At 45.7% G+C, this 25,119-nt stretch overlaps 1 protein-coding gene, 1 long non-coding RNA gene and 1 other non-coding gene across 14 annotated transcripts in view; 1 reads left to right on the top strand and 2 right to left on the bottom strand.

Annotated features, from left to right (window-relative positions):
• Positions 1-2,637: 2,637 nt before the first annotated feature.
• DYNLL2 (dynein light chain LC8-type 2) lies at positions 2,638-23,704 on the bottom strand. 7 transcript variants are annotated; one of them, XM_038547857.1, is made up of 3 exons: positions 23,640-23,704; positions 6,691-6,829; positions 2,638-4,735 (listed from the first exon to the last, which is right to left on the bottom strand). In XM_038547857.1, the coding sequence occupies exons 2-3, from the start codon at positions 6,820-6,822 to the stop codon at positions 4,598-4,600; spliced, it is 270 nt and encodes an 89-aa protein (XP_038403785.1). In that variant the 5' UTR covers positions 6,823-6,829; positions 23,640-23,704; the 3' UTR covers positions 2,638-4,597. The 7 variants fall into 7 exon arrangements, with proteins under 7 accessions (XP_038403785.1, XP_038403786.1, XP_038403780.1 ...); XM_038547858.1 differs by lacking the exon at positions 23,640-23,704 and adding an exon at positions 11,154-11,272; XM_038547852.1 differs by lacking the exon at positions 23,640-23,704 and adding an exon at positions 11,050-11,146.
• Positions 10,745-10,804, bottom strand: MIR1844 (microRNA mir-1844). The gene has a single exon (NR_049390.1). It is a non-coding gene; the product is annotated as a microRNA mir-1844 (primary transcript).
• The window catches only part of LOC102155836, a 47,415-nt gene continuing 33,657 nt past the window's right edge, over positions 11,362-25,119 (top strand). For 4 of the 6 annotated variants that reach the window (XR_005364581.1, XR_005364582.1, XR_005364584.1 and 1 more), the window contains exon 1: positions 11,369-11,526. This is a non-coding gene — a long non-coding RNA (uncharacterized LOC102155836). Of the gene's footprint in view, positions 11,527-25,119 lie in introns of all 6 variants that reach the window. The other 2 variants (XR_005364580.1, XR_005364579.1) reach the window with 2 other exon arrangements.

Genomic DNA, 25,119 nt, shown 5'->3' with positions numbered 1-25,119 from the left:
CAAGTCCTCAATCCTTAGTATATGGGAGGAACGAGAAGGGAAGAACAGGGAACTAACCTCCCTGCCCTTGCTAAAGCAGAGGCCAGGAAAGGGAATATCGGTGGAACCAGGGCTTTGCTCCTAAGCTTAGAGAGCTGGGCCTAAACCTTAAGGAATATCAGTGAAACCACTTCTGTCAAACCCAGTTCAGCCCTTATGAGTCACAGTGCCTGGGCTCTAGTAACACTACCAGCTTTGGCAAGTCACTCGCCCTCTATAATTCAGTCTGCTTATCCAAAATGTGGCTAGTGACTGCTGAGTCTAGCTCAGAGGGGTGCTTGGAGGTTTCCAGTTCATAAACAAACTGAAATGTCTTTAAATCTACTTTATGAACACACGCTTTCATTCTTCCACGGCTGGCAAGGAAGAAGGGCCAAAGCTTGAGCACACTTGGGAGGTGACCCACTCACTCCTTTCCAGGCAGCAGGTAATTATGTACAGGTTGGGTAGCAAGAGGGCAACAAGCCAGACAGAATTGTCTTCAGGAAAGGCTGGGCTGCCCTGGGGTAGAGGGGCCTAATGATGCTCACTTACACTCCTTTTTCATTTGACCAACATTTACCAAGCATTTAATATAGGACAAGTGCCATTCTGTGTGAAGATAAGGCAGTGAAGGAAAGAGAAAATGGCCCTGCTGTTACAGAGTTAATCTTCTAGTTGCGGGAGACCTACAAGTAAATAGTAAACATGTCAAGCATTGGCAGGTTCTGTGCTGAATTAAACTGGATAAGGTTAGTAGCAGTAGTAGGGAGGTGCTGCTTCATACAGGATGTCAGTAGGCCTCTCTGATAGATAACAGGATGTCTGAGTATAGACATTAAGAAATGAGAGGACAGTCTGGGGGACAGCCACACTTTAGGTCTAGGCTAGTGGACACTAGAATTCTGGAGACACACAGACACATCCATGGCAACAGAGACAACTACCATGCTGGTTCAGTCTGCCCCCCATTTGGACTTATTCTCCACTCTTCTTTCCTGTTCCCTATAGATTGCATCCCTGGGTCAGCCTTGCCATCTGCCTTTTGGTTATGTTCAGCCAAAGGCCCCAGAAGACTGAACAGGATAAAAGAGAGGTAGGATATGGAAAATCCCACTGTTTGGCCCATTCTGACAGTGGCTGTGTTCTTCTGTACTATGATGTCCATCTGCCATCCATAGCCCCTTCTAGAAACCATCCTCCCCACAAAGCCTTGCAAGATTAGCCTTCCAGGGACGGCTGGGTGGCTCAGCGGTTGAGCGCCTGTCTTTGGTTCAGGTCGTGATCCTGCGATCTCAGGATCCGGGATCGAGTCCCACATCAGGCTCCCTGCATGGAGCCTGCTTTTCCCTCTGCCTATGTGTCTGCCTCTGTCTCTCACTCTTTCATGAATACATCTTAAAAAAAAAAAAAAAAAGATTAGCCTTCCAGATGTGCAGTGTACCTACCTGTGAAGGTATGTGTCCACAGACACCAGTTGGACAGCCTCTCTCACCAGGGCAGAAGAGGAGTTTGGGCACTAGAGACATCAGTGCCATCAGAGACAAAATGTGGACAGTGGCCTCACTCATCCCTCAATGCTCTAGCTCTGTCCAATTTTTCATACTAGCGAAGGTAGGAACAGAAATTGGGGGTCTAGAGTCCCTAGAGCCACTGCCCCAGAGGTAAAACCTTCTCCAAGATCCAGGCTACCAACTTTGTACCTGAAGGAATTCATTGTACCTACCTCCAACATTGAATAGCTCATTACCCAGTTTATCTCCTTGACTGTACATTTATCACTATAGGAAAGAGCATATTATGTGTAGGCCTGCTCTACCACCTGATTAGGATATATGTGCTATGGAAGCTCAGAACTTGTCTTGCTGTGACAGCATCCTAGGCTCAAGTACATAAAAATCCAGTAAATGTTTTTGAGTAAGTGGCAATGGAAAGGAGTACAAAGCACCCCTGCTCTCCGATACTCCCACAACGATTGTGACAACTGCTTGGTACCAGGGGTGGGCAGATACTCTCAAAAGTACTGCCCATCTCCTTAGGTGTGTGGGGGGAGGAGCCCTAGAGCAGGACAACCAGGATAACCTAGGAGTCGGAGAATCCCTGTGTTCCACCAAGATTGTTTCCCCCCTTTCTAGAAATCCCCCACTTTTCCACTTCTAAGTAGCTAGAGCAGAACTTACCAGATATAGTGTGCAGGTCTCAGGAAAGCACAGGAGGAGTAAGAAGGCTATGAACTCCTTGGCCAAAGGTTCTAAGAAGCTAAGCTCCTTCAGGTCTAAGCAGCAGCTGGAAAACTGCCATCTGGACCTGGGGCTGGAAACTGGGAAGGCAACATCTGTACCAAAGACCCAAAATATGGCTCACCTGGCCATCTCTATTAAGGGACCTAGAAAGCCTTGTAGGTAAGTACTACTGGTTAATTTTCCTTCCAATTAAAGGGCCTTAGACTAGACCCTACAACTAAGATCTGATTCAGGCCAATCAGTCTCTTTGTCTGGTCTTAACTCTTCAGCCCTCATTCTACTTCACCTTTGATGCACTCTACCCCCACCCATGTGTGGCCCAACTGCCACCAGAGCAATCCTTTTGTTCCCCCTTCCCCCAAAAAACCCAAACAGCTCAGAAGTGCATCATTCGACCTTTAATGTCCAAAAGAGGCATGGATGCAGAGCATAGGAGATGTGGTGGGGTCTGAGCCCCTGCTCCAGAAACGAGGGAGAGATGAACACAAACCAGACATTTCCAACTGGCCACACAAGTCTGGGAAGGCAGGGGGAAACACAGATTTGGACATTCATAAAAAAATAAAACCTAAAACCAAGCACTCAATCTTGTGCCCACTGAAGGGTTTGATATAGGGAACTCATTCACCATCCCAGTACCCACCCTCCCCTGTCAGCATCAAAGAGAAAGCTCAGCACACACTAAAGGCTTGGGGAGGGGGCATTTTCCTGCCTCCCCAGGCCCCAAGGATGGACTCAGGGGAAAAAAAGAAAAGAATGAATGAGCTGGATCCCAACCACCCCCCTCCCAGAGTGCCAACCCTACAGATGAGTTTTAAATGCGATTTACAAGAATCAGCAGCTCAGTCGGCAATGACTCCCCCGCCCCCCCCCCCATCCCTGTTTGACCAACAGACAAGATTTCCCCCTGCACTCTCCTTGGAATCTCCTCCCACTAGGGGCCCTGCTCCATCTCCTGATACCTGGGCTCCACCACTGTAAGACTAATCCCTTCTGAAGTTCCCCCAAAGGTCCTTGCAGCCCTCTATCACTTCCATCCCCACCTCCCACAAGAGGCTGCAACCACCCACAAAGTCACTTTCCCCCACAAAGTCACCCCAAAGTCACTGAGAATCAGTTCCAGAGCAGATGGCATCATGGTCATCTCCTCATGGGCTATTCTCCTAAAGCCTTCTGGGAAGCAGACAGCCATAGGCCAAGTAGTATCTGGGCCAGATGGCCTAAGGGGCTTGACCAGTCTTCACCCCCAAAGCAGACACCCCCAGAGGTTTTTAACATAAAGGCCCAATTAGAACTAACCGTGTAGGCTACCTATGCATACACCCTAGAGATTCCACACTGTCCTGCCCCTCCCTCCCCTCTACCCCAAACCAAGACACACACATACATACACACAGATATACAGAGGAGAATCAAGGGAGACATTGATTTGGTTTGATTGCTAAGACTTAACTAAGGAACTACAGTCACCAGAAATTCCCTTGCCAGCCAACTAACAGGGGCTGCTTTAAGAGAACTCCAGAGGAATGAGAAAACCGAGGGCTAAGCAGGGAGCAGACAGAAGGAGAGAAGAATGAATAGAGAAAAATCAAGCTAATCCTACCCCCAACATCCTCCTAGCATGAGCTCTGGCAGGAAGAATAAAAGAAGGTAATCCACAAAGACACAGCCCTTACTTAGAAACTCTTCTGACAAAGACAGCAAGACAAGTCTGCTCCCCACTCCCACACACCACAGACAAACACGTCTCAGGGCCCCTTAAAGAATCCACCCCCCACCCCACCCTACCCTCTGCCCCAAGCCGTGGAATCACAGTTCAGTGGAATATTCTCCCTGGTACTAGATCAATCCCCCACCCTCCTTCCTATCCCTCTCTCCTTGCCAACCCTTATGCTGTCCCCTGGAGCCTCCCTGGACCTCCCAAAGCAGCACCCACCACCAGGAGGAGGCAGCTGCACAGTTTGAGTTCCGCCTCCAGAAACTGATTTCTCTCCCCTAGCCCTCCCGTCTTTCAGGCTTCGTTGAGGGCTTTTTATTATATGTAGGGAGAGAAAGAGAAGAGGGAGGGATGGGAGAGATTTCCTAGTGCAATACAACCAAAGAAAAAAATTTTAAAGTCTTGAAAAATAAACATAAAGCAGCCTTCTTCCCCAGGCAACTAAACAGAAAGAAGTTTGGTTTTGTTTACTGCGACATACACATGAAATCGAGTATACAGTCCATGCAGTAGCACAGCCATTGGAGAGGACATCCTGATGCTGGCCCCAGTGCAAAACAGTCCCAGCAACGCCGCCTGCCATCGCTGCCGCCGCCACTGACACCTTCACTGTGGCCACCTAGCCTGACTTGAAGAGGAGGATTGCAACTTGACCCAAGTAAAAATAGATGAAGTGCTTTGTCTCATGTGTAACATAGCTGCCAAAATTTCGGCCCACGATACAATGCCAGGTAGGGTTGTATTTCTTGTCAAATTCCTAAAACAAGAACAAAAGGGAGAGAAGAAAGGTGATTAGGACAGCTGGAAGATGAGAAATCAGAATAGGAATCTGATTAATTTAGTTATTACTCCCCCTCCCCCTCTAGCCCATGGCCTCAGCTCCCCAAACCTCAGGAGCTCAGGTTAAGGCTGGCTAGGACACTCCTTCCTTCATTAATAATGAACACTGCAAAGGCTCCATTATTTCTCTCTGCCACTTTACACCCTGATCATCTCTCTTCCTCCTCCTCCTAGCTATCCTGACTCCACAGCCTACCCTGTGATTCTTTAGCAAAAGAGTTGGGGAAGCCAGGGGCAGAAGAGACCACTCCAGAGTCACACAGCATGAGGAAAGCAGAGGAGGATCAAGCCTCCCTGACTTGCCACCTGCTGCCTCCCACATTACTAAACCCGCATTTTCAAATGCCAAAGCCAAGACACTGGAGCCAAATGTCAGGAGTACCAGGAAACAGTTCTTTGTAAGTCAACATTAAAGGCACTCCTGTGTGCCAGGCACTGTGTGGGCTGTAAGAAGCAGAACAAGGACATCAGCCATGAGATCAGGGTAATTCCCTCACTTCTCTCAGGAGCACAAGTTCAGCATCAAAGCAACCTAGGAAATCCTTGTGACTTAATCAGACAGGCAGTTCCCTGTCACTCCATGGATGCAGCAGGAAACAGATGGCTCAGCAGATGCACCCTGCCATGCAACAGCCCTCCACAATGGACCCAGCAAAGCTGCCAACCCTGGGACTGTCCCCCAGGTGCTCAACATACAACTTGTTTGGTCTCCTCACAGACCCTACACCAAGGAACTCCAAGAAGTATTAGGGAGCAGTGGAAAGGGGATGGGTCACCAAATCCAGCCTTAATGTTGCCTCTCAAGATTCTGTAAAATATAGAAGGGCCACAGTCACTTCCCTGGGTCTCATTTTCCCCATCAGCAAAACAAAGAAGCTTGACCAGATACAATCTAAAGATTCTTCGGAGAGTCCATGATTCCAAATACTCTCCGTGTACAGGACAGATAAGGCCATCAATTAGGAAGGAGCCGGCACCCCCAGCATCCTTACGGGCTCTGCACCCACTGGCTCCTTATTCAGAAAGTCTCTCAGGACTCCAGAGTTTCCTTTTCTCATCCCACCCTGCCTAAGTAGGAAAACAGAAGTCTGTAAAACTTAAGGATGCCCTACCACCTCTATGGACCATAATACCACTAACATTTAGGCCTCCCTTTGGGATAGAGCTAAAAACATCAAAGACTGGAATTATGCCACTAGTAGACATGAATTTTGACTGGGAATCAGAGGCCCTGGGTACCACTTCCCATTTCTAGCTCAGCTGCTTCCTCACTGTGTAAACCATATTCATTCACCCATTCACTCAGGAATTTTTCAGGGATTAAACCTATTACCCCAATATTGCTCATCCATTTTAAGCAAATTATATATTCCAGCCTACCCTTTTCTTAAGAAGGTTGGGAGGAGATGATGCAAGAGTCTTTTTTTTTTTTTTTTAAGAGAAAGAAAAGGAAACCTCCTGCATGATAAGGGTTATAATGGGGATATCCCACTTTAAATGATGCAGTTCCCTGAAAAGTTTGTATATAATCTTATATTATCTGTTCAAATATCCCTGATCTACATTTTGAATAGCTCTGAATTGAGCCAGTTATATTTGTTCCTAAACTTCTCTCCCCAATGCCTTAGAGTCACATAATTATCTGTAAACATATATACATACAAGCACACCTGAACTGAGTTCCTAATAAGAACTACTAAGATGAATGCTTTGGCAAGAATCACTCCCTAATTTGTCTGCTTTGCAAGCTCCTGGCTTTTGTTTGCATGGGATATACCCGCTTTCCTAAATTCCCAGTTTAGGCCTCCCTGAGGGCACAGCTCAGATGCCCATCCCCACCCCTGACCAAAAGCCACAGCTCTCTTGGTGCACCTTCTTGATATAAGCAGCAATGTCCTTCTCTATGTTGTACTTCTCCATAGCCTGCGTGGCGCAGTCAACGGCATCCTGTTGCATGTCCTCAGACATGTCTGCGTTCTTGATCACTGCCTTCCGGTCAGACATCGTGACACTGCAGAAGAAGCAGAGAGGTGAAGCTGACACCCCCAGTGCTCTAAGAAATGAACATTAACAGCTGAGTGTGGAGCCTCAGTGGGAGAGCTGAAAACAGAACGTGAGGGCAGTAGGAAACACAGACATGAGGCATTATTAGAAGGGGGAGGTTTTAAGCTTTTAGCTGAGACCTGGTCCCCAAATCTGGGAAATACAAGATGGATGGGGGAAAAAAGACATAAAGAGCCATCAACTTTCTTTTATCATTTATGAGGTTTTTCCAACTCTAAATTTATCTATTTCTGATATTTTGAATAGCACCAATTGCCAAAATATTACAATACATCACCTACTAGTTGTGCCTTTGGGCAAGTTACTTAACCTTTGTGCTTTTATACCATCATCTTAAAATGGAGACTTTGCCCTACTGAGGGCAAAGCAGGTGACATTAACACCTGAAGACAATAAGCCCTTGATTTAATGACCATTATTGCATCATTGGTATCACAGTGGAAAGAAGATGGACTAGGAATCAGGAGGCCTGACTTCTGGTCCTGACTATGAACTCTCGCAGTCTTGGACAAGACACTCAGCCTTACTGCATTCATTACTTCCATTTTAGCAACAAGGCTAGCTCTCTATCAGGGGTTGTTTGTTATAAGATTAATTAAGGTTATATGAGAACATCTGCAAACAAGGACAGTCTGCGCTGGAGTCTGCTGGCCAGATTCAGCCCTCCACCTGTTTCTGCAAAATAAAGTTTTATAGGAACAGGCTACAATGGCAGAGTTGAGTAGTTGCAAGAGAATGCATGGCCCATAAAGCCTAAAATATTTACTATCTGGCCTTGCACAGAAAAAGGTTATCAATGTCCAATGGTGACAGAGATAACAAAAGGTGAGGAATTACTATTTTAAGAGCCCTGTTTCATATCCCAGCTATCTAAGCCACGGCATTCATCCTACAGTAAATAGAATTCTGGGGAAGATCTTGCATGGTCCATCCATACCTGGGATGACAGGAATCCCAAGAAGGCTGGTCAGAACCTGCTGAGCACTCTATAGCTTCCAAGTGCTTTGCAAGAACAGAGAAGACGAGCTACAAAAACCAATCCTCTGTCCTTGATCACAGTCCCATCACACAGATCCCCCACACACTCCCCCCCCCCCCAAAGACTCTGTCACCCAGCCCAGGGGGCAGATGTCATCATTCCAGTCCTGTCTGATATTAAGGCTGCACGAAGGCCTGCCTGCTTAAGGAGAGATTCCCGGTATCATCCCAGGCCACTCTGATCTCTTGAGTCCACACTAGCCTGTGGGCTGAGTGAACCGAAAAGGAAAGCAGAACTCATGATTACTCCTTTAGCCTGCACCAGATGCAAAGAAAGCATACGTGCCAGCTGCTAGCCACACAGCCCTTGACCACACCCAAGGCACCTCAAACTAAGCAGGGCTGGTTCTATTTCAGCATCCTCTGACCTCACAACCCTGAAAGGAAAAGTCAGGGCTTCAAGGAGTATGTGAGCACCACCTGGTGCTGAAGAAAGGTCAGGAGAACCTTGTTGTTCAAGGCCTCACTAGCTACATGACCTTGGGCAAAGCAACATCTTCATTTTAAGAATCAATGTCAAGTTGAAGTAAGATAAATGAGGCAACTTCAATGAGTTTGAGCAGATATATAATCAGCAAGCAATGTTCTGATTATAAAACTCTATATTTGACGAAAACTAGTGTCACCTGGTGGCCTATTCCAGGTTACCACTCAGAAGGGGGCACTGTTTACAAACGCAAGGGTGGGGGTGGGGCCTGGTTAGAGAGTGAAGTTAAAGCTGAAATTGGCATCGGTTTTCCCAGCAAGCTCACCTGCTCCATTGCCTTATCCCCGAAGTCCAAGGGAACAACTTTGTCACAGTAATTAAAAGCCACCTTACTCTCTACTAGGAGAGCGCCTGCGGTTACATAACGCTGGTCTTGTGACTACAATGCTACGATTCTTTACCCCAGGCCCCCCAGGCGTCCGAGAAGTGAGGCCTAGCCCCAATCTTGCCCTGTCCAAGGTGCCAGCGAGAAAGAGATAGGCAGGTGCCCGGTCTACCCCCTCCCTCCTGAGAAAAAAAAGGACCTGGGCCTCCAAAGAGAAGGATGACCAGAGGGCCCCAGGCCAGCTGCCTCAATTAAAAGGCAGGGGCTCCTTGGAAAAGCCAAGAGGGCACTCCAGGACAGTTCCCCTTCCTTCCCTGATCCCGGATTTGGGGACAGAAAAGGCCAAGCCTCAGAGACCTGGACCATCCTCCCCAGCCCCCAATACACACACAAACGCTGGTATTTCCTCCCTTGAGATCTCCAAGGGGGCTTATCCCTCCACCATGCCAACCTCCAGAGAGAGCTGCGGCCCCCAAAGAACGGCACCTGGGGGCATGAGAAAGCATCCTCCCCCCACCTCCGCTCCGGCCGGTCAGCCGCCCTCCCCCGCCTGGCCTGGAGCAGCGCCGGAGTGACTGGGCGTCCTCGCTGCAGGAAGGACGCCCCAGAGGGTGGCGGCGGCAGGAGGCGCCGCGTCACGCCCGAGCCCTCTCCACCCCCTCTCCCTCGGCCCCAAACACCAGAGGAGGCCTCCACGCAGCGCAAGGAGACTCCCGGGGCGGGAGGGGGCGGGGAGCCGCACCTCCGCAGCCCGGGGCCTCCGGCCGCGCCCGGGGGTCGCGAGGGCACAGGGTGGCGCAGCCCCAGGAAGGAGGGGCCCCGAGGGGCGTCACTCAGAAGCCAGCCCCGCTCCGGGCCCCGGGGCTGGGCCCCGCGCGTGGCGCCGCACGCGATCGGCGCGGGCCGCCGCCCCGGGGACGCCCCCACCCACCGCTCACCTTCACGGAGACTAGTCCGCGCGGGGCCCCGGGGGAGCAGCGATGGCCTGAGGCAGGGCGCGGGCAGGGGCGGTGTCCCCTCGGCTTCTCCTGCAGCAGCAGCCGCCGCCGCCGCGGTCTCCGGCTCCCGCAGCCCCGGGCCGATGGCTTGCCGCTGCCGTCCGCCCTTCGAGCTTCCCCGGCCGCCCGCGCTCCGCCTCGCGCCCGCCGGCCCGCCCGCCTGCTCCTCGCTGGCGCCTCGCAGCTCCGCTCCGCTCTGCCGCTGAGCACGGCCGACGCGCGGCCCCCCCTGAAATAGCGCCCCGCCCCCGCCCCCCCGCCGCGCGCGCTGCCGTCCGCGCTCCCCATTGGCTGCGCCCGCCCGGCCCCGCACTGCGGGCTTCTCCCCGCGCCGCTCTCGCCCCACATCTTGTTTCCTCCCACAATGCCTCGGGGCGGAGGGAGGGGGGAGCTGAAAAGGGTGGGGGGAGGGAGCTGTGGCCTTAAGGAGAGAAAGGAGACGAAGAATGCAGACCCCGCCACCTCGGGCTAGGAGGCCAGGCCTAAAAAGGAATAAAGAGGCGAGGCTTCAAGAGAGGGAGGGGGTTAAAGACCCCAATCCCTAGAAGAATAAACGGAGAGAGAGGGATGGAGGTTAAGGACCCAGGGGACAGATGGGGAAGGGGTAGAGATCCTAACCTGAGGAGGAGGGAGGGGAGGGAGGTGAAGTCATCAGCCTCAGAGGAAAAGACAGGACCCCCTCCCTCCCCCCAGATCCGTAGGAAGGAACGGCCCGGCCCGCTGCGGAGAGGTAAAGGCACAAACAGCCCCAGGGCTCCCCTCCCCTTACGTTCGGGAGAAGTCCCTTCCCCACGCAGCTCTGCCTTTGTTCCGAGTCTCAAGGCCACAGGACCTCAACCCCCAGCTGGAGCCCCCGCTGCTATTTATCACCAGGAGCAAGATGGAGGCAGACCCAAGGCACAGTTGGGAGAGGGGAGGTTGGTCGTTGGCACGCAGGGTCCTGGGGTAGAGGCGGCAGAGAGCCCTTTCTGGCCGGTCAAGACCGGAGGGGGAGTGCCTGGAACCCCGGAGAGGTGCGAACCAGAGTCGGGCAGAGCTGTGGGGAGCCTGAAAGCTCAGCCCGTCCGTAGTCCTCACCTTACCGAGGAGAGAACCAAAGCACAGAGAGGGCAGGCCTGGTCCTGGGTTCGAGGCTGAAAAGTGGTGCTTGGAGGCAGCGGCCCCCGCGGTGGCCCAGGAGGCTCTCTGTGGGAGTGTGTGTGATGCCTGTGCACGCAGGCGAGTGCCGGCCTCCACTCTACCCCACCCACCTCCAGAGAACAGGAAATGTCTGCCTTTTTTTCTTCCCTTCGGTTTCACAAAGGAAGTGAAGTGTCTACCTAAAGGGGTGGTGAGAATCTTTATAGGGAGCCATGCAATTGGGCCACAACAGTGAGGATTAAGAAGCTCCCCTTCTCATCGGTTTCCCCTTACTGGCCCAAACCTTGGTCAGGAAGTCGGACTTGCCCTGGCGGTGGTACCCATAATTTAATATTCATTATGTGTCAGGGGAAGCCTGGAAAATCATGCCCTCCTACTTCAGCTTTCCACAGCTCTGTCCTTTCCCAGCCTCAGCGGGCATTTCAGAGAAATAGGCAAGGCCTGATGTATCCCTTCACACTTAGGGTATTGTGATGTCAGCCACAGTGTGGATGAATGGGGGGTGGGGCACTTGTGGGCAGAGACGGAGGGCAGGAAGGAGGTCGCTCTATCACCTCAAGGCTTGTGGAGAGCTGATTTCATGGACTACTGGGAAGAGAAGTCGTACCCTCTTTCTCCAGTGGTCATTAGCTTCCAGCCCCTTCTATGGCCTGAAGGTCAGAACTGCCATGTATGGTTGTGCAGGTTGTTCACTATACAATGACATCCAGCCCAAAGAGCAACCAGGGGCTAAAATAAAGCCTGCACACTACTTGCTAAGTTGTGTGCCCTGGTACAGGCCAGTGCTCACCCATAAGATGCATACTTTCTTCAAGTGTGCATAAAAGTGACTGAACTAGTGGTGGCCCTTCCAAGGCCATACTGCCGACGTATAAATCGGCTCTGGGATATTGGGAAGATTTACTAATAGTATGGTTTATAGATAATAATTCATATTTATAAAGTCCTCTGTGTCAGGCTCCCGTCTAAATGTTTTAGATGTATTGTTGCATTTAAATCTGGAACAATTGCAGCGAATGTGTATTACCATCTTCCTGTACAGATTTGGAAACTACCTCTTAGAGAAGTTCAGTAACACGCTCAAGATTACCCAGTTTTTGTCGGAGCAGGATTTAGCCCCAGGCTGTCTGTTCCCAGGACCTATTCTCTAAGCCATTCCACTATCCTGCCTTCTAACAGAGAAAAGAAAAAAAGTGTAGACCGGGGGTTTGGCTCTCTATCTGAATTATACCAGCATTTCGTAAACGTATCTGGCTCTGAAGTTCCCTCCCCTTTTTTAAGATTTCATTTATTTGAGAGAGAGTGAATGAGAGCACAATCAAGGGGAGGGACAGAGGGAGAGAGAGAAGCAGGCTTCCAGCTGAGCAGGGAGTCCAATGCAGGACTCCATCCCAGAACTCTGGGATCATGACCTGACCCAAGGCAGATGCTTAACCCACTGAGCCACCCAGGCACCCCAAAGCCTTTTTTTATCCAAACATTTATTAACATCTCAGGGAACTACTATTCCATAGGATACAGTTTGAGAAACTGTGTGCTATACTAATTACTGCTATTTACATGAAATGCTTATTGTTTAATTACCATGCAATGTTAGTAACAGTAGTAATTAACATGTCAGCTTAACTTGGTGGACCTTTTTATTTGATGCCACTACAAATTCATGATTGCCCAGTTATCTGTTGTTGCCCAGATGGCAGAATTATGTCTTAAGATTTATAAATCAGAAAGGACTTTCGTTCTTGTCTTATCGGTGGGCCCCATACCCTCTGCCTCCTTCTTTAACCTAACAGTTCTCCAGGGCATTGTGCTTTGGTCACTGTTCAACTTTACTTTTATTCACGTTCATGGTTTTTTACCATAATTCGGTCCTGGTGGCCCCCCTAAATCTCAGACCTCTCTACTGTGAGTATTCCACAGGCTTCTCCAACTCTTCCCATACACACATATAAAGTCTGGTCATTAGAAGCACTAGCCCTGGAGCCAGAATGTCTGGATTCAAAGCTCTTGTCACCTCTCTACCAGCTGTGCAGAACTGGTCAAGCTATTCATCATCTCAAAATTTCATTTTCCTCATCTATAAATCAAGAATAATATCTATTTCATAGTTATGAGAAAATGCATTAAAAACGCAGCATAAAAAAAAACCTTTTGGCATGATGCCTCATCCATAAATGTGATTAATAAAGGTTAGCCATCATCATTTCTTTTCCAGACTTGTTTCCCTTCCCTGTGTTTCTTACCTTGGTTCGTGGCCCCATTATCCACCCAGGGACCAAGTCAGGAACCTGCGAACCCTCTTGCCCACCATGTGTCTATCATCACTCAGCTCTTAGTTATTTCTACAGCCCCCATTCCCCTTCACTATGAATACCCTGCATGGGGAACTCAATCTCTTCTAGTTGGTTCCCTGCCGGCAATCCCAGTATCTCCTCCCCAACCCACACTGAACTGATCCATCTAAAATGCAAATCTCCCAGGCACTTCCCTCCTCCCTACTCAGAAAAACAAAACAAAACAATACAAAAACTGCTCTTTCCCATAACTTCCCTCCCCCATCTCACCCTCTACATCCCCCCACCTCCTCCTTATCTCTCCACACTTCCCAGCTCCCTCTTTGTGCTCTAGTAATGTGGGCTACTGCCTACGAATTTCCCCCACACCCAGATTCCACACCTTTGTTCATGTGGTTCCCTTGCCTGTGAGGCTTGTGGTTTTCTTTACTGGCTAATGCCTTGGAAATCTCAGGTGTTTATCACTAACCACATTCTATTAAACTTGTAAGGCTTAAGTTTGTCTGTAGTTCCTTGCAGGCAGAGGTTACATCTTATTTATATGTGGGCTGTAGAACCTAGCATAGTTCTTAGAACACGGGAAGTTCTTTGTAAGTATTAGTTAAATTAATTATGCTGATTAGGGTAGGACCTGTGGGATTCCCACAGTGGAGAGGTCAGGACTTAAGGGACCATCAGAGCCTACATGGTGATAACAACCATGAATGTGAATGAAACTACTACACGGCGGAAAACTATGGGTTCAAAAGACACTCCATCCCTTCCTCCATCCAAAGAACCACATTAGGGCTCTTCTCTTTTACTAGAACTGGCAACACATGCTATTTACACTGGGGCCTTCCCACTCAGAGCAAGTTGCTGGCTGAGGTAAATCATAGTCCATGCTGGGGAACACCCAGGCCTGACTCTTGGATGGATTTTTCTCCTTATACTCCCTGCTGGGTAGTTGGCTGATATCCTGACCCTTACAGGTAGACAGTCAAAGACTCTCTACCCCAGGTGACTGGGTCACCCAGAAGAAAGAGAGGATGGCATTGACAAAAGTCATTTCACTAAGCCCTTCAGCTGTTGACTTGCTTCAAAGACTCCAGAAGGATGGAGAAGGGTAGTTACATACATATACCCTGACACTTAGTACAGTGTAAACCCTAGTGCCAGTCCCCTCTGCCAAGTCCCCGGGGGGGGGGGGGGGAACCTAAGGAAGAAAGTAATGTGATAAGAACTAGTGGAATCTGCCCTAATTCCTCACTGATTTCTTGAGTGGCCTCATAAAATATACTTCCCTAGGCAACTACTTAGCACACCTCACCTTTCCTACTTCCCAAGTCTCCTGAAAACTGGAGGAACCAGCCATGGTCAACAATGTGCTGACAACTAGTGAGATGAGCACTGGTCTGGGAGTCAGAGAATTCCTGAACCAATTTGGCCCTAGTCAAATAATTTCGTTCCTTAGAATCTAGATTTCTTTATCTAGAAAACGTAGGACTGAATAATCTATAAGGTCTGTCAGCCCCTAAATCTATGATTTTCTGATTCCAATACCCTATCACAAAGTATATCTTACCTGTGGGTCAGAGAAATTTCTCTACATGTAGCCAAGCTTAAATACCTCTTTTCTTATCCTTCTCTCTGATCCACTTAGAATTCGGAGAGCATTTCTCTACCCTCCCGTCACTCAACACAGCTGGGATATCATTCTGTTCAGCTGTGTATCCTCTCAAAGTGCCTTGACATAGTTAAGATTCAATGAATGTTTGAGCTTCAATTAAAACATGAAAGCAAGTGGTCATCAAGAAAGAACTGAAGAAAAGATGTTCCAAAGCGGTTTCCAGATCATGACTCCTCCTAATTCAGGAGTCCTCCTCTCCTTTGTTATCTGCACAATCCTGAGGAACCCTGCCCCTGCCATGGGAGAACCAAGACAATAATATGGAATTTGTCGGTACTTGTCCAAAAGATCAAGCTAAGGTTCTTGTGTGCAGGTAACACCTGAAGAAAAAAACAGGGCCAACAGAGCCACCATCACCCCCAACCCGAGACTCCAGGGAGCAGGAACCATGAAATGGTTTCCTCAGAGCATCCCAATGGCACAAATCACTGGCATTTTCCTTAAGTCACCCAACTGTCAATTCAAATTCCCGAACAAGGGCATCTCATTGGACACATTGGGTCTCAGGCCCACTTTTTGGCCATGGAAGTGAAAGGCAGCCTGAGAGACCTTCTAAGATCAAAAGGGGAATATCTAACAGAAGGGAAACCTACATGAAGTTACAAGAAGCAAGAGAGTGGGTGCTGGGCAGGCAGAAACACAGATGTCTACTCTTGGAGAGCCTCCAGAGTGGGAGGCGAGATTATTTATGAGGGAGATCCTTGTCCCCACTGTCATAAAAACAAACACTAAGCTCTCTCACCCTCAGTCCCACAGAGTGAGATGGGGGATGGTGAGTGGGGTCCTAAAAAATGAGGTCTGTACAACTTTGCCCTCCTCTCTGAGAACAATTTCGAAGGAAAACTTTGCCTTGTTAGGCATATCACAGTATATTCCAGTTGATAAAAACATGAAAAAAAAATCTCATTAGGAAACGGAGGTACACCTTACATTGTAATGTATTAAGTTAGTTCTGTTTTTTACATATATAGCCTCTTTATTGAGATACAGGTTCAATTCACATACCATAAAACTCACCTTTCCAAAGTGCATGATTCACTGGTTTTTCACTTTCACAAACCTGTGCAACCATCACCACTATCTAACTTTAGAACATGTTCACCACTCCAAAAAGAAACTCTGTACTCATTGAAAGTCACTCCTCTGGGCAGCCCAGGTGGCTCAGCGGTTTAGTGCCACCTTTGGCTCAGGGTGTGATCCTGGAGTCCGGGGATCGAGTCCCGTGTCGGGCTCCCTGCATGGAGCCTGCTGCTCCTTCTGCCTGTGTCTCTGCCTCTCTCTCTCTGTGTCTCTCATGAATAAATAAATAATTTTTTTAAAAAAAGTCACTCATCCATTTTCCCTTCCAGTTTCTACTAATCTACTTTCCATTTCTTTTTAAATTTTTTTTTTTAATTTTTATTTATTTTATGATAGTCACAGAGAGAGAGAGAGAGAGAGGCAGAGACACAGGCAGAGGGAGAAGCAGGCTCCATGCACCGGGAGCCTGACGTGGGATTCGATCCCGGGTCTCCAGGATCGCGCCCTGGGCCAAAGGCAGGCGCTAAACCACTGCGCCACCCAGGGATCCCTACTTTCCATTTCTATAGATCTGCCTATTGTGGACATTTTCTATAAATTGAGTCATAGAACATATGGTCTTCTGTGACTATCTTAGTTCAATTAGTATACTGTTTTCCAGATTCATCCATGTTATAGCACGGAATCTGTACTTCATTTCTTTTTATGGCTGGTTAATATGCCACCATATAATCATACCACATTTTGTTCATCCATTCATCAGTGGAGGGGCATTGAGTTATTTCCACTTTTTTAGCTGTTATGGATAATACCTCTATAAGTATTTATACACAAGTTTCTGTGTAGATATATGCCTTCAGTTCCCTTGGATATACACCCGAGTGTGGAATTACTGGGTTTTGTAATAACTCTATGCTCAACCTTTGGAGGAGCAGTCAGACTATTTTCCAAAAAGCTACATCATTTTACATTCCTAAGCATATGAGGGTTGCAACTTCTCCACAATCTCACCAACACCTGTTATTGTCTTTTATATTACAGCCATCCTAGTAGGTATGAAACTATACCCGACTGTAGCTTTTATTTGTGTTTCCTCGGTGGTTAATGACCTTGGGCATCTTTTCATGTAATTGGCAGTGTGTATCTTTCCTTTGGAGAAATGTCTGTTCATATCCTTTCTCCATTTTTAAATTAGGTCATCTTTTTATTATTGAGTTGTAAGAGTCCTTTATATTCTCTAGATACTAGGCCCTCACCAGAGATATGGCTTACATTTTCTCCCATTCTATGGATTGTATTTTCATTTTCTTAATGGTGACCTTTGAAGCCCAACAGTTTTTAATTTTTTTAGAGGTTTTACCTATTTATTCATGAGACACAAAGAGAGAAAGGGGCAGAAACACAGGCAGAGGGAGAAGCAGGCTCCACAAAGGGAGCCCAATGCGAGACTCAGTCCTGAGACTCCAGGACCACGCCCTGGGCCGAAGGCAGACGCTCAACTGCTGAGCCACCCAGGCGTCCCAACAGTTTTTAATTTTGATGAAGACCAACTTGTCAAAATTTTTATCCCTTGTGCTTTTGATGTCATTCCAAGAAATCATTGCCTAGCCCAAGATCACAAAAGTTTACTTGTTTTCTTCCAAGAGTTTTAGCTCTTTCTAAATGAACATTTTTGAGTTAATTTTTGTGTGTGGTGTGAGGTGGGTCTTAACTTCATTGTTTTGCTTGTGAATATCCAATTGTCCCACATCTTTATTTGAAAAAACTATTCTTTCACCTCTAAATTGTCTTGACACTCTTATGAAAGATCACCATAAATATAAGTTTCTTCTTGAACTGCCAATTCTATTCCATTGATCTGTCTATCCTTATGCCAGTACAACACTGTCATCATTACTATAGCTTAATAAGTTATGAAATCTGGAAGTGTGAGTCCTCCAAATTTGCTCTATTTTTTCAAGATTCTTTGTCTATCTGAGTCCCTTGTGTTTCCATATGACTTTTAGGACCAGCTTCCCAATTTCTGTACAAAAAAAAGCCAGCTGTGGGGCACCTGGGTGGCTCAGTCAGTTAAGTGTCTCAGGCCATGATCATAAACTCAGAGTTCTGGGGTCAAGCCCTTTGATGGGCTCCATACTCAGCAGAGTCCCTTACCCTCCCCCTTTGACCCTCCCTCTATTTGTGCATTCTTATTCTCTCTCAAATAAATAAAATCTTAAAGAAAAAAAAAAGGTATGGAACCTGAAAAGATCCTGAATAGCCAAAGTAATGTTGAAAAGAAAAGAGCCTAGGTGACTCAGTCGGTTAAGCATCTGCCTTCAGCTCAGGTCATGATCCCAGGGTCCTGGGATTTAGCCCCACATCAGGCTCCCTGCTCAGTAGGGATCCTGCTTCTCCCTCTCCTCCTACTTGTGCTCCCTCTTACTATCTCTGTTGTTATCTCTGTCTCTCTCAAATAAATAAATAAAACCTTAAAAAAAAAGAAAGAGAAACAAAGCTAGAAACATCACAATTCTGGACTTCAAGCTGTATTGCAAGGTTGTAATCATCAAGGCAGTATAGAACTGCCACAAAAACAGACACATAGATCAATGGAACAGAATAGAGAACCCAGAAATGGACCTTCAGCTCTATGGTCAACTAATCTTCAACAAAGCAGAAAAGAATATCCAGTGTAAAAAAGACAATCTCTTCAACAAATAGTGTTGGGAAAACTGGACAGCCCCATGCATAAGAATGAAATGACCACTTTTTTACACCATACAGGAAAATAAATTCAAAATGGTGAAAGACCTAAATGTGAGACAGGAAACCATAAAATCCTAGAGAACACAGGCAGCAACCTCTTTGACCTTGGCCATAGCAACTTCTTGCTAGACATATCTCCAAAGGCAAGGGAAACAAAACCAAAACTGAACTATTAGGACTTAATCAGAATAAAAAGCATTTAGCCATTTGCACAGCAAAGCAAACAATCAACAAACTAAGAAGTAACGTATGAAATGTGAGAAGATATTCATAAATGACATATCAGATAAAGGACTACTATCCAAAATCTATAAAGAACTTATCAAACTCAACACCCCGAAAAAACAAAAAAAATCCAGTCAAGAAACAAGCTGAAGACATGAACAGACATTTCTCCAAAGAAGACATACAAATGGCTAACAGACACATAAAAAAATGCTCAACATCACTCAGCATCAGCGAAATACAAATCAGAACCACAATGAGCCAAATCTCCCACCAGTCAGAATAGCTAAAATTAACAACTCAGGAAACAACAGATGGTGGCAAGGATGTGGAGAAAGGGGAAACCTCTTACACTGTTGGTGGGAATGCAAACTGGTACAGCCACTCTGGAAAACAGTATGGAGTTTCCTCAAAAAGTTAAAAATAGAACTACCCTACAATCCAGCAATTGCACTACTAGGTATTTATCCAAAGGATAAAAATAGTGATTTGAAGGGGCACGTGTACCCCAAAGTTTATAGCAGCAATGTCTACAATAGCCAAAATATGGAAAGAGCCCAGATGTCCATCAACAGATGAATGGATAAAGAAAGTACGGTATATGCATACAATGGAATATTACTCAGCCATCAAAAGAATGAAATCTTGCCAATTGTAACATGGATGGAACTAGAGGGTATTATATAAGTGAAATAAGTCAGTCGGAGAAAGACAAATACCATATGATTTCACTCATATATGGAATTTAAGAAACAAAACAGATGAACATAGGGGAAGGGAAGGGAAAATAAAATAAGATGAAAACAGAGAGGGAGACAAAACCACAAGAGATTTTTAACTGTAGGAAACAAACAGTGTTGCTAGAGGGGAGAGGGGTGGGGGGATAGGGTAATTGGGTGATGGGCATTAAGAAGGGCACTTGATGTCATGAGTACTGGGTTGTTTTTTGTTTTTTAAGATTTTACTTGACAGAGAAAGAATGTACAAGTAGGCAGTGTGGCAGGCAGAGGGAGAAGAAGAAGTGCCAGGCTCCCTACTGAGCAGAGAGCCCAACTCAGGGCTCCATCCCAGGACCCCAGGATCATGACCTGATGCAAAGGCAGATGCTTAACCCACTGAGCCACCAGGCCCCCGCTGAGCACTGGGTGTTATATGCAACTGATGAATCACTGAATTCTACCCCTGAAACTAATAATACACAATATATTAACTAAACTGAATTTATTTTTCTTAACATTTAACATATTCTATTTTCTTTTAATTCCAATGTAGTTAGCATACAGTATTACATTAGTTTCAGGTGTACAATATAGTAGTTCAACACTTCCATCTATCACCAAGTGCTCATCATAGTGTGCTCCTTAATCCCCATCACCTATTTCACCCATCCGCCTGCCCCACCTCCCCACTGGTTACAAGTTTATTCTCTATAGTGAAGAGTCTATTTCTTGGTCTGTCTCTCTTTTTTCCCTTTGCTCAATTTTTTGTTTCTTAAATTCCACATATGAGTGAAATCATATGGTACCTGTCCTTCTCTGACTTATTTCACTCAGCATTATACTCTCTAGCTCGTTCCATGTCATTGCAAATGGCAAGATTTCACTCCTCCTTATGGCTGAACAACATTCCATTGTATAAACATATATTGTTTATCCATTCATCTATCGATGGACACATGGCCTGCTTCCATAATTTGGCTATAGTTAATAATACTGCTGTAAACATTGGGGTGAATATATCCCTTTGAATTCGTGTTTTTATATTTTTATAAAAATTTTATTTATTTTAAAGGGAGAGAGCACAAGTAACTAAATTGAATTTAAATTAAAAAAATTTTTAAAGCTAGCTGTATTTTTATTGTTATCTTAACAACATTAAGATAATTAAGCTAATATTAACATGTTCTGATCCACAAACATGGGATTTCTTTCCATTTATTTAGGTCTTCTTTAATTTCTTCTAATAATGTGTTATAATTTTCAGTCTACATATCTTTCAGCATACATATCTTTCTTTTGGTAAATATATTCCTAAGTATTTCATTCTTTTAAAAATATTATTGTAAAAAAATAAAATAAAATAATGAAAATATTATTGTAAATTGAATTGTTTTCTTTATTTCATATTCAGATTGTTCATTGCTAGTATATAGAAATATAATTGATTTTTGTATATTATATTTTGTCTTCTGCAACCTTGCTGACCCCATTCATTAATCTCTAATAGTTCAGAATTTTCTCTATACAAGATCAAATCACATATGAACAGATAATTTTACTTCCTCCTGGCTAATTGTGGTGCCTTTTATTCTGTTTTCTTGCCTAATTGTCCTTGCTAGAACCTTCAGCATACTGTTGAATAGAATTGATGAGAGACATCCTTTTCTTGTTTTACCCCTAATCTTAGGGGTAAAGCTTTCAGTCTTTCAACATTAAATTTAATGCTAGAAGTGGAGTTTTTGTAGATGCTCTTTATCAAGTTGAGGAAGTTCAGGGGCACCTAGGTGGCTCAGTGATTTAGTGTCTGTCTTGGGCTCAGGTCCTCAGGTCGTGATTCCAGGGTCCTGAAATGGAGTCCTGCATCCGGCTCCCTGCGGAGAGCCTGATTGTCCCTCTGCCTGTGTCTCCCCTTCTCTGTGTCTCTCATGAATAAATAAAATCTTTAAAAAAACAAGTTGAGGAAGTTCACTTCTGTTCATTCCTAGTTTGTTGAATGTTTTTGTCATGAAAGGGTGTTGGACTTCTTCAAATACTTGTTCTGCATCTATTGAGCTGATCATGTGGTTTTGTTCCTTTATTCTACTAATATGGTGCATTACAACTGGTTTTCAAGTATTAAACCAATCTTGCATTCCTGGAATAAATACCATTTGGATATATATAATCCTTTTTATATGTTGCTAGGTTTGTTCCACTAGCATTTTGTTGAGGATGTTTGCATCTATAATCATAAGCAATATTTTTTAAAATATTTTATTTGTGAGAGAGAGAAAGCATGAGCCAGGGGGAGGGGCAGAGGGAGAAGCAACCTCCTCACTGAGCAGGGAGCCTGATGTGGGAATGGATCCCAGGATCCTGGATCATGACCTGAGCCAAAGGCAGACACTTAACTGACTGAGCTACCCAGGCACCCCCATAAGCAATATTGATATATAGTTTTCTTGTGATGTCTTTGTCTAGTTTTGGCATCTAGGTAATATTGGACTCCTTTGGAAAGTATTCCCTACTATACTATTTTTTTGGAAGAGTTAGAAGAATGGATATTATTCTTTAAACACTTGATAAAATGCAGTTAAAGCCATTTGTTAGTCTTGAAATTTTCTTTGTGGGATGTTTTAAAAATATCAATAGCACCTGGGTGGCTCAGTGGTTGAGCATCTGCCTTTGGCTCAGGTCATGATCCCGGGGTCCTGGGATTGAGTGCTGCATCAGGCTCCCTGCCGGGATCCTGCTTCTCCCTCTGCCTATATCTCTGCTTCTGTCTGTCTCTCATGAATAAATAAAATCTTTAAAAAAAAAAGATATCTACTTTTAGGTCTATTCAGATTATCTTTTTCTTGAAGTAGTTTCAGTTTGTCTCTTTTCTAAGAATTTGTCCATTTTATCTAGGTCTATCAGATTATCTTAATCTGATAGCATGTAGTTATTCAAGATATTTCTTTATAATCTTTTTTATTTAAGATCTGTAGTAATGTCCTTTCTTACATTCCTGATTTTAGTAAGTGAGTCTTCTCTTTTTTCTTGGTTAGTCTTGCTAGAGATTTGTCAGCTGTGTTCAAAGTACCAGCTTTTATTGCATTAATTTTTCTTTTGCTTTTCTATTAATGTGGTGCTTCTCGAGCACTCAGATTATACAAGCTGCTTGGGTCAGTGGAAGTTCAGACTGGGACTATTTCTTTAAAGTATCTAGGATTCAAACTCAGCTCCTTATATATTTCCCTCTAAATCAGGAGTCTCTCTATTTCAGTGTCTCCCTCACCCCCATATCCTTGTAGTGATATGACAAAGAAGACAGAGATCACTATTACTTGGGGGCTATGAGGGACAAAATTCCATGAAATCCACAACATTCCTTAAACATTTGTAGCAAGTTCTCTGGAAGAGGGATGGGGATGAGTATCCAGATGCAGCCTCAGACCTCCAAGCTCACAGCCTAGTCACACATGTACACCCATGTACACAACCAACTTGACTCCAGGCCAGACTACAATGGAGGCTGTGATTGAGAGTGAGCAAATTCCCAATGGGATACACAGGGTTGGAGGGCAATCTATCTGGAAGAATCAGGGAACAGAGGAGTTGACATTTGAGGTAAGTCTTGAAGTATGGTAGGATTTGAAGGGAAAAAAGACAAGAGAAAGAAGGAAGGAAGGAAGGAAGGAAGGAAGGAAGGAAGGAAGGAAGGAAGGAAGGAAGGAAGGAAGGAAGGAAGATTTTTCAGTCAGAGAGAAGCTTATAAGCTAAGGCAGGGAATGATAGGAGGTAAGGCCTTGTAGGAGCGCAGCATTCTGGAAAAGGAAACAGTCTGGACAGAAACTAGGATCGACTCTGGAGGTGGCTAAAGGATATCCTATGGAGCAAGGACTTTTTCTTAAAGAAACCAGGAGCCCACCTAAGTGCACTGAGCAGGAGGATAACAAAACTAGCCTTTCCAGCCTTTGTTGGAACTTGGGCTGGTTTACTCAAACTCTGGTGCCATCCATACCTACAGAAGCAGGTAGAGACAGTTGCCTTTACCACTGTTGATCACACCCTCCTTGGGACTCCCTCCTCCCTAAGCTTCATGGCACAGCACTTCCTTGATTACTTCCTACCTCCCTGGCTGTTCCTTCTGAGTCTACTTAGCAGGCTCCTCCTCTTCCTCTGCCCATCCTAAGTGTTGTTGTTCCTCTGAGTTCTGTTCTAGATTCTTTTCTCTTCTCACTGGACCCCTTTCCCTTGGAGATCTTTTATGTTGCCATAGCTTCAGTGACCAAATATGGACTGGGAACTCTCAAATCTATGTATAGCTTTCTCAGACCTCTCCCCTAATTTAGGTCCATCAGATCTACCACTCCACTTAGAACATCTCCACGTAGGTGCTATGTATTCTTTAAAATTAGGTCCAGATGTGAGTAGAAGGAAAACCCCAAGTTAAATGGCCCAAACAAAATAGGAGTTTATGCTTCTAAAAGGAGTCTGGAGATATTAAGTCCAGGCCTGGTATGGCAGCCTGCAAGTCAGTCATTTCTCTGAAATCTGTCCCTTTGTCTCTATCTCTCTACCACCATCCTCCTCCAGGTCAACTGCAACAGCTCTGTCATTCTTGCTCCTCTCATACACATTCTCTCCATCTACACTGTCCAATGTGGTAGCCACTAAACACATGGACCTACTGAGCACTCAAAATGTGCCTGGTCCAAATTGATATGCGCTGTAAGTGTAAAATACACAAGGGATTTCGAAGGCTTAATATGAAAAAAATAAAATATCTTAAGATTTCTCTATTGACTATACGTTAAAATAGCATTTTTAAATTTTAAAATTTTCACCTATTTCTTTTTACATTTTTAATGTGGCGACTAGAATTTTTTTTAAGATTTTATTTATTTATTAGAGACAGAGAGAGAGAGAGAGAGTGAGAGAGAGGCAGAGACACAGGCAGAGGGAGAAGCAGGCTCCATGCAGGGAGCCCAACATGGGACTCGATCCCGGGTCTCCAGGATCAGGCCCTGGGCTAAAGGCGGCGCTAAACCGCTGAGCCACCCAGGCTGCCCTAGAAAATTTTAAAATACATATGTGGCTCACATTTGTAGCTCTCATCACATCACCATTGAAGAGCACCACTCCACATAAAGCCAAAAAGAAATCTTTTTCTAAAGCACAAATCTGAACAAGTCACACATCTTTTTAGACCCTGTCAGTGGCTTAACCATTCATTGTCTTTATTTTTTTTTTAATTTTTATTTATTTATGATAGTCACACACAGTGAGAGAGGCAGAGACACAGGCAGAGGGAGAAGCAGGCTCCCTACTTCGGGAGCCCGACGTGGGATTCGATCCCGGGTTTCCAGGATCGGGCCCTGGGCTGAAGGCAGGCGCTAAACCGCTGCGCCACCCAGGGATCCCCCATTGTCCTTAAAATAAAACTCATTCCACTCAGTATGGTTTCCAAGGCTTTGTGACCCAGTCCTAGTCTCATCCTCCAGCCTCATCTTTTATCACCACCCTCCTCCTCTGCTCCTTGCATGCTGCACTCCAGCCCCATGTACTTCTTTCCATTCCTTAAATGTACCAGGTGCTTTTTAGGCTCCT

Source organism: Canis lupus, chromosome 9 (genome assembly GCF_011100685.1).
Source record: "Canis lupus familiaris isolate Mischka breed German Shepherd chromosome 9, alternate assembly UU_Cfam_GSD_1.0, whole genome shotgun sequence".
NCBI lineage: Eukaryota > Metazoa > Chordata > Mammalia > Carnivora > Canidae > Canis > Canis lupus.
This window is presented reverse-complemented; position numbering and strand designations above follow the sequence as displayed.

Excerpts from the sequence above, each read along its gene's own strand:
- DYNLL2 (XM_038547852.1), bottom strand. The coding sequence starts at position 11,084 with ATGGCTCCCTATAAAGATTCTCACCACCCCTTTAG. Across the intron at positions 6,830-11,049 it reads GATTCTCACCACCCCTTTAG|TGTCACGATGTCTGACCGGA; the intron begins GTAGACACTTCA and ends CTTCTTCTGCAG. Across the intron at positions 4,736-6,690 it reads TTGCTGCTTATATCAAGAAG|GAATTTGACAAGAAATACAA; the intron begins GTGCACCAAGAG and ends TTCTTGTTTTAG.